Source organism: Ixodes scapularis, unplaced genomic scaffold (assembly GCF_016920785.2).
Source record: "Ixodes scapularis isolate PalLabHiFi unplaced genomic scaffold, ASM1692078v2 PGA_scaffold2__306_contigs__length_199485367, whole genome shotgun sequence".
Taxonomy (NCBI): domain Eukaryota; kingdom Metazoa; phylum Arthropoda; class Arachnida; order Ixodida; family Ixodidae; genus Ixodes; species Ixodes scapularis.
This window is the reverse complement of record NW_024609857.1, coordinates 85,623,489-85,641,290: the sequence shown is the minus strand read 5'-3', so window position 1 is coordinate 85,641,290 and position 17,802 is coordinate 85,623,489. Positions and strand designations below refer to the sequence as shown.

The window sequence follows — 17,802 nt, the reverse complement described above, 5'->3', positions numbered from 1 at the left end:
TATTGCCATGTGAAGTGTTACTGTGTCCTTCTCCCCAGCATAGGCCCTTGTGGAGACTCGTCAACGCCCGCTTCAGTGGCTCGGCATCTCGATAAGACTAGAGTGCCTTCATACACACGCGCGCTTTTGCTTGAGTGGTGACATCTCAGCCATTTTTCCGCCCAATCGTTTTTTTATGCATTTTGAAGTGCGCGCAATCCGGTGTCACTCAGCTCGAGCGCGTAGCTTTGGTTGATGCATAGACGCCATCTTACCGCCCAAGTCACGCACCGAGTGCGCGAGAGCGTCACGCGCTGGCACATTCCGGGCAACAATAGATGTCTTCACCCTGAGACAGACAGACATCTAGGCACCCTAGATAAGACAAGAGAAGGTCGGCTATGGTGGCTCAATTTGGCGCGCGCTGAAAGCGTCTATAAAACAACACATACATAATATCAAATGAAAGAGGATTGCATTGCCTTTCAAATGACATCAATCCCACAAAACAGTATTTAAAAGGAGATGAGTAATGACCTGCCAAAAAGTACCTAAACTGCCGCATTCAGTGGGACCGTGGCCTTAAAGGGGCCATGAAACGAATTTTCTGCAGCGATAAAAGAGAGAGGATAGAAAGTCAAAAGCCAGCTTTTCGGTACGAACATTTGAAAATATAGCGGACTATTTTGTACCTTCTTTCAAAGCTCTCCGCCTCTTTACTATAAAGAGTATTCACTGGGCGCCATATTTGTGGGTGCTGTTTAGAGCGCAGGCTCAGAACGAGCGCACATTAGTAGGCTGCTAAGACCGGCAATCTCGAGAATGCGGAATGCACGTTACAAAAGAACTGTGGAAGCTCGCCATCAGCATGCGCTCAGCAGTCGCGCACTCAGCTATGGCCGCCAGTGAATACTTCCTATCGACGATTGCAAGTGTGACGACTGGCCGCCGCCATGTCTCGGCTCCTGCGGCACACCCCGTGGAATTAGAAGCTTGTCAAAGCTATGTGTTCACGCACTCGGTGCACGAGCTGGCACGCGTGGCGAACCGGTCCGCGGCCCGGTCCGTCGTGTGGATACACCTTTAAAGGTGTATCCACACGACGGACCGGTCCGCGGACCGATTGATCACGTGATGCACGGCCCGCGGACCGCCCGGCTGAATTGAGCATCCACACGGCGGACCAATAGAGCAGACGACAGTGTGAACGGGCCGGTCTAATCCTCGACCTCACAGCTCCGCCAAATGCATGCAGCGAGCTGCTTTGAGGCTATTTGTAAGGAGCCAATATGGAGGCTGAACAAAAGAGACGTTTGGCCGCTGTGGCCCTGGCGCTGACTATTGAGGACGAGGAGGACCCCATTGAACCGAAAAGGGCATGCTGGGTGAAGCCCTGGATGTGCAGGAAAGATCTTGGTCTGAATAGTCAACTCTTTTCGGAGCTGTTAGTTTCGGACCCCGACGAGTACCGGCGGCTTTTACGCGTCAGCGAGGAGCAGTTTCTACAGCTCCTGGCGTGCGTTGGGCCAAGAATCGAGCGGCAAGACACAGTGATGCGCCGTGCCATTACGCCTGAAACATGGCTGCAAGTCACGCTTCGATACCTTGCGACCGGTAAGTAATCTGAATGAAGTCAATGTAAAGTCCGGGTAAACACATCTCTGTTCCGAGCCACAAAAAACGACATGACACCGGGACAATTGTGTTCGCATTACAGAGCGTGACAGACAATGCAACGAGTACCTTTGTCATTCAATCATGTGTTACGGTCGTCCCGGTGTCATGTCGTTCCTGTCGCTTTCATTTTACAGGAGAGAGTCACCACTCCCTCAGCAGACAGTTCAGACTGGGCCACTCCAGCGTGAACGACCTCATCGCAGAGACATGCACAGCTCTCTATGAAGAATTAAAAAGCGACTGTTTGCAAACACCGAAGACTGAAGATGATTGGCAGGCTGTCATAAAGGGATTCAGAGAAAATTGGCAATATCCAAATTGTGTCGGGGCTATGGACGGCAAACACGTGCGCATCACAAAACCCCCAAAATCGGGCTCTATTTACTATAACTATTTAAAAACTTATAGCATCGTTTTGTTTGCTGTCGTCGACGCAAGTTACAGATTCATATACATTGATGTCGGTGCGCCAGGCTCCAAAGGAGATGCAGGTGTTTGGCAGACAACACCTTTGCAACGAGCCATTTCAAACAACACAGTAAATCTGCCAAAGGCGGTGAAAGTGGCTACTGCTCCGGACTTGCTCCTGCCGCCAGTCTTTGTAGCCGACGACGCATTCCCCATCGGCAAGAACATAATGAAGCCCTTTGGAGGCACCCCACTCTCGGATGACCAGAAGGTATTCAATTACAGGTAAATTTCTGTTCGTAATATTGAATGCATGGCGTTCTTTAACCAATGCAGTTGCCCACATATTTGGTGTACGAAAGCACTTACCAGCAATTTCATCAACGTCTGGAATCTCACCAAATGTTCGCTTTTTCGCAGGTTGTCCCGAGCCCGACGCGTGGTTGAGAACGCTTTCGGAATTATGGCTAACCGTTTCCGCTGCCTGCATACTGTTATCGCTGCCACACCTGAAAGAACTGCTGCGATTGTGAAGGCAACTTGTCTACTGCATAACTTCTTGTGCAACGATGCGGAAGCCACTACTGAAACAACCAGTCAAGGAAGAGGACAATCTACTGGAACCTTCTTTGGGTTCCCTCCACCACGTGGGCGCCCAAATCAGTTCGGTGCTGCTGTGCGTGACCAAATGTGCACATACTTCAATGGCAGAGGTGCTGTGCCATGGCAGCGAGAGGCGGCCTATGTTGACATGGACATCGGCAGAGACAAACAAAAGAAGTCAAGGAAAGGACATCCTAATTAGGCTTCAGAGTGTCACGTGACTGTCTCAGTGGGTGTGTTGCTGCTGTGCGTGAGAACAGGTACTGTGCTGGGGCAGCAAGAGGCTGTATACATTGATAAGAACCACCACATAAACACAAACTGTAAATTAAGTAACACACGGAACACATCTTTCTTTATTTACTCCGAAATATATTTTGCGATCACATCAAGTATTTCTTTTTGGCAAATAATGAGCTTTTCTTTGCTCAATGACCTAGTGAGAGCTGCCACAGTCTTAGCAAAATGTGCTGCGGCATCATTTGCTTCAGGCGGCAGTTGAACAGCACATGCAATTTTTTCAAGAACGGCTTGCCTCTGAGCCCATATGTCATTTGACGACACAGAGGATTGGGGCTGCCTTGACCGCTTAGAGCCCTGCCGCTGAACTCTGCTGGGCCCAGGAGAGGGCGGCTGGCTAGTCGTTGAGTCTTGCTCATTGTACTCTGAGCTTTCGTCTCCGACTGTGGTCGGCGTGGACGGCTCAATGCATTTTTCAGTCTGTAATGTGACGGCACAATAGTAACATTAGATATCAAGCAGCGGTGACTTAAGTTTCAGTAATCTCTCATTTTCTATTTCTCTTTTCGCAGTAACGAAACATAATATTTGAAGAAAAAAAAAAAAAACGAAACTGGGGGAACGACGAAGGATGCTGCAACACGCAAGCTCTCAAGCACAGCTGTGTTGGAGATATTGTGTGTTGCAGTGGCGTACGCAGGATTTTATTTCGTGGGAAAAAAGTTCAAAAGATAGGGAGAGAAGAAAGATCAGAAGGAAGAAAAGTGTTTTAATATTGTTTTGTGTTTGTGGCAAACTGCATTCCTCAGCGAATTAATTCAAATAAAGCGGTCATATTGCCTTTCGGATGATTATTTCTTTACTTCTTAAGGGAGTAAATGCCTAGAGTTATTGACGCCAAAGTTTGCATGTGTACGAGAACGAAGAGCATGCAAAACAAATAAACGATAAATAATACCTTCTCCGGGGATTATTTATTGTTTGTTTTTGTCCAGCTCGGCTGTACCCCTGCAGTAAGTGCATTAATTTTTATCCCTGTTTTCTACATATTTTTACTAGATAGCATGCTGATATGATAATGTAATTACAGTTTCTGTGTGTTCGTCGAACACGTCGCTGAAGGAGCGATGGGCAGGCTGCGGCACAGCGTCCAGGAACCGCATAACCCGGAAGAAGCGCCACTTCCCCGTGTACTTGTCCTCCGATCCTTGGCCGCTTTTTGTTTTTGTCGTCTTCTGCTTCTCCTTCCGATATGTCCTCCGTTTGTTGCCAAATATCGTCTTTAATAAGTCTGTATTAATGAATAAACGTGTGACCTTCCTGTCTTCTGCAGGGAGTTAGGACTTATAACTGTCTACTACAGTTCATGTCAAGGTTCTTCGTCATTTGTTCATGTGGGATTCTCCCCTTTCGATACAGCGTGAACCTTGGTAGTGTTCTAGTTTATATTTACTTGTGTGCACCAGAGTGATTGTGGTTGGTTTGGGGCACGTAAAATGAAGAATAATATTATTTTACTTTTTAAGGTAATGGGTAGTACAATGCTCTTCGCAATATTATGTTTGGAGAACCGCTTACGATGAAAACTGCCGTTATTCTGCCTTATTGCGGCACCTGTGAGACCTTTGTTTTACTTCTTTTCCTGTTGCGCATTTCGAAGGTATATCAACGCTTCAACAGTAGGGCAGAAAATTCGAACGTAGTGTATACATACCCACGCTGTAGGGAGCGTACGCGGGCCAAGCTTCGGTCATCGCATGGGCGATGTTCTGCCACAGGGACATCTTTAAATGAGTATTTGAGTAGTCGTCGCGACTACTGTCCCACAGAGCGGGGAATTGCTCTACGAGCGCGATGAAGTAAAAAGTTGCGTCATCGCACCATGCCGCCATCGTCGGACAACAAAAGAACGTTCGTCTTTTTCGTCTTCCACAGTTGGCGCCAAAAGAAAACGACTTTGGATTTTCATTCCACTCAAACAACAAAAGTCAGCTTGTTGCCAGACTTAGCGCTTCAATTATACTAAAAATGCCACGGTCCGCCGCCAAGGTCCGGGCGAGAAAAGCGCTTGGCATTTCCCACAAGCGCGGGCCGCGGACCGCCGGCGGACCTCGAAAACCGGTGACGTAAGATCACGTGATGCGCGGTCCGCGGACCGAAACAGCAATTTGGTCCGTCGTGTGGATACACCTTTAAAGGGCACCACGCTTGCAATGGTCTATAATACATCCGCGGTTACCAAAGCGCGTCAGCAGTGCCAAACTGACGTCAGCCGAGCCCAGCTCACGCATTGGACACGAAAACTGCGTCACTCGGACGTACGCGCTCGTCAACAATCAATCCGTCGACGACTATTCGGATTCGCGTTCGTGGCCAATGAGTGCCCTGACGGAACTTATCGTCACTGGGGAATGACAAGCCCTATGGTGTGCATAGAAAGCACGGTGGAGGCTAGGAGTCATCGGACCGGTGCCGAAGAATGCCGGGACGATGTGATTTCACAATTCGCATTTGAGCTGAGGATTAAAGCTAAGGAGAAAGAAGTAAGAAAATCATTTCATGACCCCTTTAAAGTTCGTATATCGCACGCGATACTTCCTCGTGGAGAAAGAAACCAGCCGAATCGCAGCGGACGCTAGCGGACGACGCATCTCAGTGCCAACAGCAGTGCCACCGCAGCATCCTGACCGTCTGCTGCTTCTCTCGCTCGCCGATTCTGACACATCCTCTTCTACCCACAGTAATCGCGGGTCGCCGTTTCATGTACGCATCTATTTTTCTACACTCGTCAGTGCTCGTTGAGACTTACTGTCAAAACTGCGACTGCTAAATGCGTCTGATAACACTGGCATCCCTCCCAGCTCCCCGTTGTTCGTGAGAATGCTTCAGTCGGGGTGGGAGTCCCGCTGGTTCCGCCGATCAATGTCGTCACGCCAGACTTGTGCCTATCTCAAATACTCTACTCAAAATACCGTATTTTAAATACTTCTTGAAGTAACTTGGAATCTTTCAAATACTTTTGATCGAGAGTATTTGATACTCTATCTTAATTATATTTCTGAGTATCTTGTACTCATTATCTGAAGTACATTTTGGACATTCCGCCATTTTCCGCGTTTTTCGGTGTGAAGTGGCGTGGGCGTGGCACGAGCAAACGTGAACATTCTTTCGAGTAACCGAATTCGTACAATGAAGGTTTTCCCCTCGCGTTCCCAAATGCGCCTTTTGTTTCCTTGAGTTTTCCCCTAAAAATGCTCAAACAAAAGGGGTGGTTTTATGGAAGTTAGGATTGCCACACTGAGGCGCAACGCAGACCGGAAAACAACAGTGCAAAATTGAGCGCAAAAAAAAAAAGTTGACAGAAAAACAAAAAACTTGTTTTGCTTGTTTTATATTTGACCCTCCTATGGCGGAATGTCTAGGCTTTCTTTTGTTTATTTTCTTTTTGTCTTCAGTCCATCACTTATTGCTCTCGCGACCACTGTATGTAAGCGAACATTGATAAGCGGAGAACAGGATATTAAACAAACTAAAAGCTGGATGACCTCTCAAAATCCCAACAAAGCGCCCCCCAACGCTGAGTGCATTTCTGAACGCGACTTACTTGCAGAAGGTGAGACCACTGCCGTGGCTATTATGTGGGCTCTCCTTGTTATCCATTTATTCATATCCGTATCCCGAGTTCGTTAATTTTTATAGTGAACTCCCCATATATAGGGAATATAGAGTGTAGTTAAACGATGCGTCTAAGGTGCGCCGAAGGACCTGATATTCAGCGATGTCACTATAGCTAAATCGACCTCTTTATTTCTGTCCCAAAAATGTTTTGTAACATGTGTCAGTGATATTTCCACGCGCGTCGCCGCGCGAGTGCGAGGTCGATGGGTTACCGCACTTGGCTCTCGCGCGGAGCCTCCGGGTTCGATTCCAGGGAGCGGACTCCTCTTTTATTTATTCTTTCAACTTGACATTCTCGTAAGTTTGAGAACCTTGTCGTCTCATCGAGTTACGAATGTACTACACGCGGAACGTTTTATGCCGAATGTTTCAGAAACCCACGCGGGTACAAAAGGTGCTCCGCGTGGCGGTAGCGAAAGCTTGCGCTGGGAACCTCCATAGTTCGATCCCCACCGCCCCCGCCCGTTTCGACCTGGATGAGCTTTGTGTCGGCGCGCATGCGTGTATTCACAACTTCGTGTTGGGGTGTAGGACCGTTCGTCGAATGACAATTCGTCGCACGACAGCTGGTAGCAGGGCTATTCCTCACATAGGGTCATTTGTCATAGGGCGGTTCGTCACTATGACAAATCGTAGAACATTTCTTTTTGATAATTTTTTAAGGGTTTTGTTGCTTATTGAGCATAGTTTTTTAAGTTAGAGCAATTACTAGGGACCCTTTTCCTTTATTTACTTATTTTTTCCCGCACCTATGAAATTAGTTTGTGCTAATTTTTATAGGCACTGCGTAACAATGTCTTGACCACCACAACCTTGGCACCACTCCTAGTGACTAATAAGAAGGCGGTACTCATTTAGGTGCGTAAATACAAGTGTTTCTTTTAATGATAGCACTTTACCAGTGTTCACAAAGAGATACTTCTGGCACATGCTTCGACGACATCCAAGTTATTGATTCCGTCATAGCGATGAAGGATGGCCCGAAGTCGCCTGCCGTGTCCGGCCCGCTTCCGCGACAGCCTTGTGGAAACGACCCCGCGTGCAGCTTGGCTGAGCTTCAGCTCCGGCATAGCTTGCTCCTTTTTTAGCGACTCCAGGAACGCCAAGAAATTTGGTGCAGCACAACTTACGTTTCTCTGCAAAAAATGATATCAAGGGCTTCATAAATAAACACGAGATACAAACTGTCCAATAAAACTTGTTGGGCTAATTGCTGCCTGTTTGTCTAAAGGACGGTTGCGCGCACGAAAGAAGACAAGCACAAAAAGGTCAGGACGGGGTGCGCTTGCCCCGTCCAAACCTTCGTGTGCTTGCCTTTTTTCGTGCGCGCAAACGTCTGTTTAGTCATACAGACTGTCGATTGCGCGTGCGGTATCAATAAGGCAATAAAAGAAATTACCTGTAGCCCGCAGTGCCATGCCTCCACACTGTTGTTGGTGCCCAGCATTCTACCCATCGTCGCCCCATGCGTGCACGGACCACATTTTTGGAGGGAACTGCACTCTAAAAAAATCCTGTGCGTCTGCTTTCCCTCACAACACTCGGAGAGCCAATCACCGCAACTTACGGAGGCAGATCAGCGAATGACGATGCCGAAACATATGTTTAGACCAAAAAATGCACTCTGAGTTGTGACATTAAGCAATGCAAGCATGACGTTTTGCATTGCTTAATGTCACAACTCAGACCGCGTTTTTTGGTCTGAACACATGTTTCGGCGTCGTCATTCGCTGAGCTGCCTCCGTAAGTGGCGGTGATTGGCTTTCCGAGTGCTGTGCGGGAAAGCAGACGCACGGGCATTTTTTAGAGTGTGGGCGGAGCAGATCCTGTTTCGTCGCGGTCGGCCGATGTAAACATCCTCAAAGTAGTCCGCTACTTGAATCCTCAGGGGGAAATGCTTCTATGATGTCCTGAAAAGTCTCAGGAATGTTCCCAGCAGGCAGAAATGCCAAAGCCGGGAGCATTTCCTTCTGGAATAAAAGGGAAATGTTTTTAGACTCTACAGAAAGTGATCCAAGGCGCAAAGCTTCTGATAAACGGACTGGGCAATATAGAAATAGCATCCTTAAATTTGGATTTCTGAAATAGTGTCACGAGCGGCGTTGAAAGCGGCCATTTCAAAGCCCGTGTACAAGGTCCGTGCAGCGCAAGGTCTAATGTTGTCAATGACGGCTGCGAAAGAACCTGGTAAGATGAAAAAGTAGTAAGTTTGCACAACACTTTGCAATACCTTGAGACAACACCTAATAGGGCAACATTATAATTGGAACTTACCTGCGGTATGTTGCTTCAGTTTTTTTTTTAAAGTAAACCGTACACCATGGGCACGGTGATCCCGTGCTTCGGCGCATGTATGGTGCAGAGTTGATAGAACAGGGAGGGCACCACCTTGAACGTGCCATCACAAAACCAGACGCTTGCACCTCCCAAACACTCCAGGTTGCGTTGTGTTGCAAATGAACCGGTTGACGTCGCCCTCGCCACTGTCATGCAAGAGAAACGGCTCTTCCTTGCAGTTCACCTACAAGCAAATATGGCATGTAAATCAACCGCATAATGGTAATGTTATATGGCATTTAAATCAGCCGCGTAATGTTTTATGTACGCACCGTGTGTACTCTCTTGGGAGCTTGATCTCCTCTCGGCAGGGTGGGAGGGCATAATTAAAAGTTGCCCGTTGCCTCTGTCTTCGAATGGTTCGACATAGAGTTGACGTAGTGGGCAGTTGTAACGCAGTGCTGTCTGTGATATTTTCAGCCGCGTCCAAGAGATTATGCTTAACTTGCTCGCGTCCTTCCACTGAAAATTAAATTACATACGTTATGAAATGCCGTTTATCGTCAAAACTATTGCGAAAAACGAAGTAAATCATGCGTCCCCACCTGCACTGGTCTTCATTTTTGATCGAACCTTCAGACAGTTGATTTCGGTCGGTTCTGGAGCGTGGTTGAGGTCGTTCGTCGCTTTCGAAATTTGAAGCTTGGAAAAATCGGTTGTTATTTTTGCTTTGCAGCTCTTTCTTTTCCGGCATATCCAGTATACATTGGTTTCAGTTTTTCGGCTGGCGATGTATGAAAATCCCTGGAAAAGTAGAATCTCCCCATCTCTCTCTGTCTGGATGATTTCCATGGAGACTTCAAAGATTGACGGGAAACCAAACATATTATTGGCCTGGAGATCGACCTAGAGGTAGCGCTACGGTCGCGCTATCATCAACATCAAAGCGGGGATAGGAGAACGGCCGCCCCATAGGCTCTCCACGTTCGCGCGCGAGACGGTGTAGATGCTTGCGTTTATTTTGTCGCATACTATCGGTGGGAAAACAATTCTAGCGGAAAAAGATGCGGTACTGTTCGATGCTTCAGTGAAGATCGAATCGTGTTGCCAGCGTGCGGCCTAAATTTATATAATCGCTTCTGTGGGTGCGTCGTCTGCTCTAGGCAGACGTTGGAAAGCATGGATCACCACGACTGATGCCTGTCTCCGGCTGAACTTAAATATTTATGTTAAATATTTGTTTCTTTTAAAATGGATGAATCGGTTCATCAACGTGTGAATTAAAAAAAATAACAAAAAAACAATAAATTCCAACTCAGATAACATAATACTGGTACTGGGGGCTGTGAAATCGCAGCTTCTATGTTTCTTTTTTTTTTTTTATTTTTAGCTTTTGCAGTAATATAAATATTTAGAATGAAGATAAGTTAGCGCTGTATTGGAAATCACCATGCTATTGAGTTCCTCTGCCGTTTTACTGTGCCATAGTGTGGGTAAGTTTTTTTTTGAGTCTGAACCAGTGGTCTGAACAAATCTGCGTTGCGATGAGGAGAGTGTGTCTTTTCTAGTTAAGATCTGCCAACCGGACGGTTGGCAGGACAACTGAAACAAGTGAAACAAACTGTTCTAAAATATATGCCGTGACTGTAATAAACAAGTGTAACCAAGCAGCGCAGCAATGTTCCTGTTATTAAATGCTTTTCTGGGTAGTGTGGGTTAACCTGCTTCAACTTTTCTTGGTGAGGGCCGCGGATGTCAATAGGCTAATACTACAAATTTCTGTCTAAATAATCTTGTATTCAAACGCAGTAGACTTTGCAACCCCAACAAACGACGCTCACCACGACACAGACAGCATCGGCCGCAGTGATACTCTTTTACTGATGAGGGCTAGCGACCTTCACGAGACTTTCCAATCACACTCCGCCCTCAACTAACGTATATCGGAACTGGGCAGTTCATCGATTAACTTTCAGAGTATTTAAGGAATGCTTTAATTGCTTTTTGTTTTGCCGGTTAATTGGAGTCTTGTGCTGGAGAAAGTCAACAATGAGTAAAAAATGCCTGGTTTGATATTTGTGACGTCTTTACTTCTTTTGTGACACAGGCTTGCACGGTTAACCACTTCAGCGTGCTTGTCATTTCACCGAGGGTGATTATACTGTTTAAATACAAACTTAAAAAATACATAATTTTAAAAGGCTTCCCGTGCGTGTTCATATTTATGTATGTCTCACAACGTGAAGTTTAGAATGGGAATGCAATATGCCATTTATGACATAGTAGAACCAGTAAAAAAATGTGTAGTCTTTCACGCAATATGACCGGAGAAAAATCAACATACGGATTTATTGATTGATTAGTCTATTAAAGGATAGCGATCCGTCGGGTTAATTTTCTATTCAAACTACAGACCCACTCAACACTCAATGCTTTATGAAAGCCACGGTTTTTGCGAGATAACAAAAATATGTGGGACCAGCGATTGTATACAAACCAACACACTAAGATTATGGAAGCTTCTGACTTAATAGTAATAGCTTTGCTGAATTCCTACGCATGGGAAACGATACAACACAACGCTTAGTAAGAAGAAACGGCAACAAAAACATAAAGCATTTAACAAGAATGTCAAGCTCAGCCCGAAACGGGCTTGCGTCGTCGAGATCCATGCTTCTGAGCGTGCGCCCGTAGCAGACGACGCACGGCGGTATCCCCGCTTTCGCGCGTTTCCAATTTCGGCCGCACGGTGGCGACACGGTTCGATCTCGAGGCGAATAGCAGTCCGCCGATTCATTGGAAGCCGCCTTTCCAGATCCTTCTTCGAAACCCTGTAAACTAAGCTGAAAGAAAACCTTTTGTCAGTAGGGGAACCAGAGAAAGACTGTGAACTCGAAAGTGGATCACCAAGTAATTCTCATTGTGCTTCTAAGCTTAAGTAAGATGTTTATTAACTTAGAACCAAACAGGAGACTAATCTTTCTAAACAGGATACTACACACAAGCTGAATAACAAAGCTACCCAACACTTGAAAATATGTTAATGCTATGAATAGCGTCGGGTTATACCACCTTCGGCGACGCTTTTTGTTCCGTGTAGACGAAGTGGTATTTCAAAACCCCTGTTTTTCGACCTAGTGGCGAATCACCCTATGACGAATTGCCCTGTGCGACGAGCGGCCCTGCTACAAGTTGCCCTACTACGAATTGTCTTTCGACGAACGGCCCGTACCCCTGCGTGATGCACGTTAAAAACCCCAGGTTAGCGGTTGTACTACACTGGCTAAATTTCTCATCTACAGCTAAGAGACAAATCACCCATCTGAGGCGTATTGGCATCAAGGCTGTCTAAACATAAAAGAGCATGCCTTTTTTTTTGGGGGGGGGGGGGGGGGGGGGGTCCGGAGTTCGTCTTGTTTAAGCGCTCGATCCTGCTGTTTCGCTGGGGAGACGGCCCTTTCGTCACATGCCCATTCGTCATAGGGCAACTGAAAACAGGCCCGTTTGCCACAGCGCAACATTCGCGATTCGCCACCCGGTCGACCTGTCACACAGTCGTTACAAATAGGTTTTTTTTGTCTGAACCGTTCGAACCGAACGGTTTAGTTTATGACGAAGGGTAACAATTCTATGTAATGTTTAATGAAGAAGACACAAACAAGAGATTTTTCAGCAGTGAATTAGTGACGGCCGACCTAAAGTATTTTTTATGGTGGTAACGCTGGCAGTGCGATGATAGCATCCTTAATATAAAACGAGCTCAGCGGTTTTGAATGAATTTAGTAAGACCTATTAGTGACGAGTGAGCGGGGTCCCCCAAAGCAGCAGCATATTCTAATTTTGTACGTGGTCAGGTTAACGCCTTTATCTTTGCAGACTCCGCAGAATAGACAAGGGGGTCGCTAAGGTCACTGTCACGCCCTCTGGCCCTCCCTAGCAAAAAAAAAGGTAGCTTTTTTTTTTTGTATTTGGGGGGGGGGGGGGGGGGGGGGGCTCCTAACTTTTCGAAAAAAGGGGCTTATCTTTTACCTATTGTGTGGCAGGTCGTCTGGGTGGCGAATCGCCCTATGACGAATGTTCAACTGTGACGAACGGGCCTGTTACCAAATGCCCTATGATGGATAGGCATGTGACGAATGGGCCTACACTCGACATCGACGCCTGCGACGCTAGCTTTTCTCTATTGTTTTGGGCACAAGTTCGCCCCGTTTAGTTTCTTCAGTTATTCGCCGCCTCATCATTTGTCATTCGTGACAGTATTCTGCTTCTTATAGTTGGACTGCATAAAATAGCCCTAGGATGTTTTTTTTTTGCCTTTTTGCGTTGTTGCGTGCTAATAAAACACTCTGATTAACCATATTTCTGCAACCATATAATTGTGTTTGTCACTGACGTCCATACAAATTACGCAATGAGGAAGTATTTTCAAAAGTAACTGAATTACATTTTTAAGTATTTGTACTCTACTCAAGATACTTTACAGTGAAAGTAACTTGAGTATTATTTTAAATACTTTATGAAGCAGGTATTTAGTAACTTAACTTAAATACTGTTATCGAGTATTTTGTCCAACACTGCGTCACGCACATCCCGTCTCGAAAAGCATCCCCCGTGTGAACACCTTTCCAAAGGAGTAACTTGGCACGCGGAATACGGAGCATGGATGGGCTGGTCATTTTTCTACGTAACCGTACGCAAACATAGTAACGTAAAAAAAAAATAAAAGAACGTACGGTGTGAATTATTGTTACTGGACCCTGGGAAAGTAGCGTCAAGCTCCCCGTATGGTCGCCATCTTGGTCCGTGAAATTAGCAATTTCTCCTTGATTCCTCCGTTCTTGATGAGCCGACCTAAATTCGCTTGTGACGGGTAGCTTTATGGAGACATTTCTTGTAAAACGAGATTTTTCTATCCACAGACCGGCGAAACAAGCGTACATCTTCGTACCACCACCACATGTTTTGTCGGTGCTTGGAGGCATGGAAAAATAAGTTTACTGTCTTGAAATACGCAAGAAGAACAATATGATTGTAAGAGATCTGTGGAGATGGGCATGATTGATAAGTTGATTGCATACGCAGCGCCCAAGATGCTTATATTGGCGAGGAATGCTTCCTGTACGATGATGCTCCATGGTGATCTTGGCGCGACTGGTTTAGAGCGACCCTCTGGAAGCTTCGAAAATTTGAATGGACCGACATGGAAATTTTCGTGACAACGTGGGTTGTTAATCTCCGAGCGTTTCTTATATAATACGTGCTGTCTACAGTGCTGTAAATACAATTTTTAATCAGGCAGATTAGACAGTCGCCTTGCGAGGTTTTGGTCGTCTGTATGTTAGTCTGTTTGTCACGGTGCGGCTAGCAGATGGGGAAGGCATTGGCGGTACTTCCCCAGGATCCAGTAACTTTAGTGTGAACCAGTCTTTACTGCTCTACATGACTTGCACGGGACGTCATCGGACCGTGCTGGTGGTCATTCCTACTGGTCCTTCCAGAGGAAAAAAAAACGTAATTTAGCCCACAATGTTCGAAGAAACGAAGGCGATACCTGTAGCACGGTGGCGCAATGCGGTTGGAATGATGCTGTCACGTACCTGAGGACGGAGGGCCGACGGGATTAATTCTCATAGCTGTTCCTGAATGCCACTGACAAACGCCACTAGCGCTCGGTGATCCGTGAAGTAAGTGGGTAGCCGCTGCAGAAGTTTCTAAAACCATCCAACATTACGCGTAACAACTGCATAATTCCATAGTAGAATTCTGCATAACACTAGTAGCGTTTGAAAACGAGTCGTCCAAGTAGACGACAGGGAAGGCTCTCCTTTAGTCGCGTCATTACTGGCGGGAAGCCACTTTTCTCTCTCAGCGCTGAGCGGCCGACGGGAAAACCCGACTCCCCTGGCCTCGTGCCGAGCGCGGAGAGAAGAAAAATATTCCCTTTCTCCGCGCGCGCTGCGACGACAACGGACGAGGCCAAAATGTCTGAAATGTAACGTCCGTAAAGCGATCGCTTTAAAACTAAATTTGGAGGTGCAAAATACGTGCTGGAGAGGTGACACTAACAAAAACAAGGTTCTCACAAAGGCCGTTGAAGTGACGTCAGCGCAAGCCTACTATATAGACGCTTTACAGCGGTGGTGCATGGGCGCCGCCATAACCGACCTTTGGTTTTCATTACCTCTAATTCTTACCACTTCGCACCAGCATTACCGCAACAGGATTGGTTATTATATTTTAAATCCCCCTCTGTCCTTCTCCCCAGCATTGGCCTTTGTGGAAGCTCGTGAAAGCCCGCTTCAGTTGCTCGCGCGTAGCTCGGCAAGACAAGAGAAGCTCATCAACGGCGGTTGTAGTCGGGCGCGCGTGCAAAGCGTCTATGGCAGAACAGATCGGGTTCAAAGCAGATGCATTCGGTTTCTTGTTCGATGAGTTTTTTCGGTTATCACAGACGATTAGCAGCGAGATGTTTTGAGGGCGCCCTCCTATGGTTCCCCCTTGTGACGTAATTACCTTGCAAACAACAAGTTCGATGGTGTTCGTAAATAGCATGGTGGAAGCTTGAAATCATTGCACTCTCAAAGTAACACTGCCAACACCGTCAAAATTAAAGTTCTTTCATTCCTCTTATTTCGTCAATGATAAATCCCTTTTCCGACGTCATAGTCAGCGGTCGACCAATCGTGGAAGGCCGACCACAGCGACGCTTTCGGTCGCGCACGTCGCCAATAGCCTGGTTCAGACAGTTGTGTTTGCCTGCGTTTGACTGGTATGCGGCTGCGAGACACCAGAACATCCCTACTGCTTATATCACGTGCCAAGAGGATTCCTTAAATTGGATTCCACGCTTCATATGAAGCACAGATGTGCCGGTGACTCGCTTTCGGTTCTCGACGCAACGCAGTCAAACGCACTGAAACGCAAGTGTCAGAACCGGCCTTTAATCCGCCCCACCCGTCTCTCGTTGAAAGTTCAAAGCCGCAGTCAGGCTGCTCGTACAGCATGCAAAGGACGCGGTGTTCGCCACGGACATGGTTACAGAATTGTCTGTTACCATTCGACACGCCTCAAGCATGGTTGAAGGTATGTTTGCTTCGTGCATGCTTTGAACATGTTTGCAGGCACTTTCCGTATGACCAATCTGGCCGTCCATACAAGGACGAAACACGACTCAGGCAGTAGAGAGTTTTAGGGAACCGCTTTTGCAAACTCGATACGGTACGATGGGCCCTCCGGTACGAATTGCGCATGCGCCACCACAGATGTCTCCCATATGCGCAGTGCGTACCGGATGCCCCATCGTACCGTATCGGATGTCCAAAAACGGTTCCCTAAAGCTCTCTACTGTCTGCAGACTGATTTTTTCTATGACGTATATCGGCAGTGTGAGGGCGGCTTATACGATGGCTCGAAAAACTGCATGTCCGCAGGATCTCGGGATGCAGTAGAAAAGAGAGGACATCTGCTGTTAAGCAAAGCAGACCACTGATGGAGTACCGAATTTTCCGGAGCACACTTCTGACCTGGTGTATACACTCCGCAGTACGGGAAGTACGGTATATATATAGTGGCGGGACGGGGTATTAGGGGAGCTTTAGGAAACAATTTTTGCGCATCCGATACGGTACGATGGTCCCTCCGGTGCGCACTGGGCATATGCGAGTCTTTTGTGGTTAGCGCATGCGCAGTTCGTACCGGAGGGCCCATCGTACCATATCGGATGGGCGAAAACGGTTCCCTAAAACTCTCTATTGTCATTTACGGTTACAACAAAAAAGTTCAACATCTATAGTAAGGTACTCGCCTTGCTTGTAGGTGATTTCTTTTATGCGCCTGTTCAAATTGCTGGGTTGGTGAAACGACGCCGTTTACACGAATATCTCGCTGAGAAAGGAGCGACCAGTTTCTCTCCAAGCGGTTTATATAAAGCAATGCGCGTAAGCCCGTCGTGATAGAAAAAAAAAGCCAAGCCGTGAATGTTTCCCGTCGATAACAGCGCACAGGAAACATTGCGAAACGTGATAGTGATTGAGACTTTATGCAAAAGTTCCGCAAAGAGAGCCTGGACTAAGCATTTCGCGTGTCTATATCCTGGAAAACGAAATCTAGTTAGCGTGTACAAGTGCTATACACTGATATGATACCGAAGGAATTAATGACAGGAGCCATTTTCAAGTCGTAAAACCAACCTGCCACTTTTTTGTTGCTGTTGTTTTTGTACGCGTACGATATAATTGAATGACATTACTATTTTTTTAAAGAACGGAGGAATGCTAAAATAATTATGTGCGGTTTAATTCAACCGATGTTTAAGATCGTCGTTTAGCTGCATTTCTAAGTGTTGGTGAAGGGGATCTCTTTTCTGACTGACCTGCGTGTTTATTAGCAGCCAAAGTCAAAGCCGATGCTTAAGGGACAAATAATTGAAATAATCTTATTCATTCCAGCTTTTGACGCGGTTATAATCTCTATCGAGCTTAGCCTTATTGCCCCCAATTCGCAAGTCGTCGTGAGATTGAAGTGTCTTGTGTCAGCACGCTACTCTTACCATTTCCGTCTTCGCTTAAAAAAAATGTGCGCATAATTTTACCGCAAGAAATAAAGTTAATAAAAAAAGCCCTTTCATGCCCGATATGTCTGTAATTTAAAAGATTCTCATAATAGATTCTCAAAATATAAATTCAGTAGCAATATATGTGCGTGACCTACGCAAAAAAAAACACAAAAAAATCCTACCATTATGCATTGTTATACCCATTATCGACGGGATGTTTCGAGTATATGCTTACCTAATAAGGTACAGCGTTTTAAGCAGTCAGAAAGCTGTAATTGATCAGTAATAGCACTAGAATAAAAAAAGAGGCAATTGCCCCCCCCCCCCCCCCCCCCCCCCCTCTAGTACCATGGGAATACACTACAGGACCACAATGCACCCTCTTG

The 17,802-nt window shown here is 46.4% G+C and overlaps 1 protein-coding gene and 1 pseudogene across 1 annotated transcript in view; one reads left to right on the top strand and one right to left on the bottom strand.

The window, feature by feature from the left end:
• LOC120837522 (protein ALP1-like) overlaps nucleotides 1–2,869 on the top strand; it is a 57,072-nt gene extending 54,203 nt beyond the window's left edge. The window contains exons 2-4 of the mRNA XM_040206950.2: nucleotides 1,371–1,593; nucleotides 1,791–2,349; nucleotides 2,485–2,869. Of these exons, the coding sequence (XP_040062884.2) occupies nucleotides 1,371–1,593; nucleotides 1,791–2,349; nucleotides 2,485–2,869 (1,167 nt within the window). The remainder of the gene's footprint in view (nucleotides 1–1,370; nucleotides 1,594–1,790; nucleotides 2,350–2,484) is intronic.
• Nucleotides 2,870–7,490: 4,621 nt separating this feature from the next.
• Nucleotides 7,491–9,140, bottom strand: LOC120837519 (annotated as a pseudogene).
• Nucleotides 9,141–17,802: the final 8,662 nt, after the last annotated feature.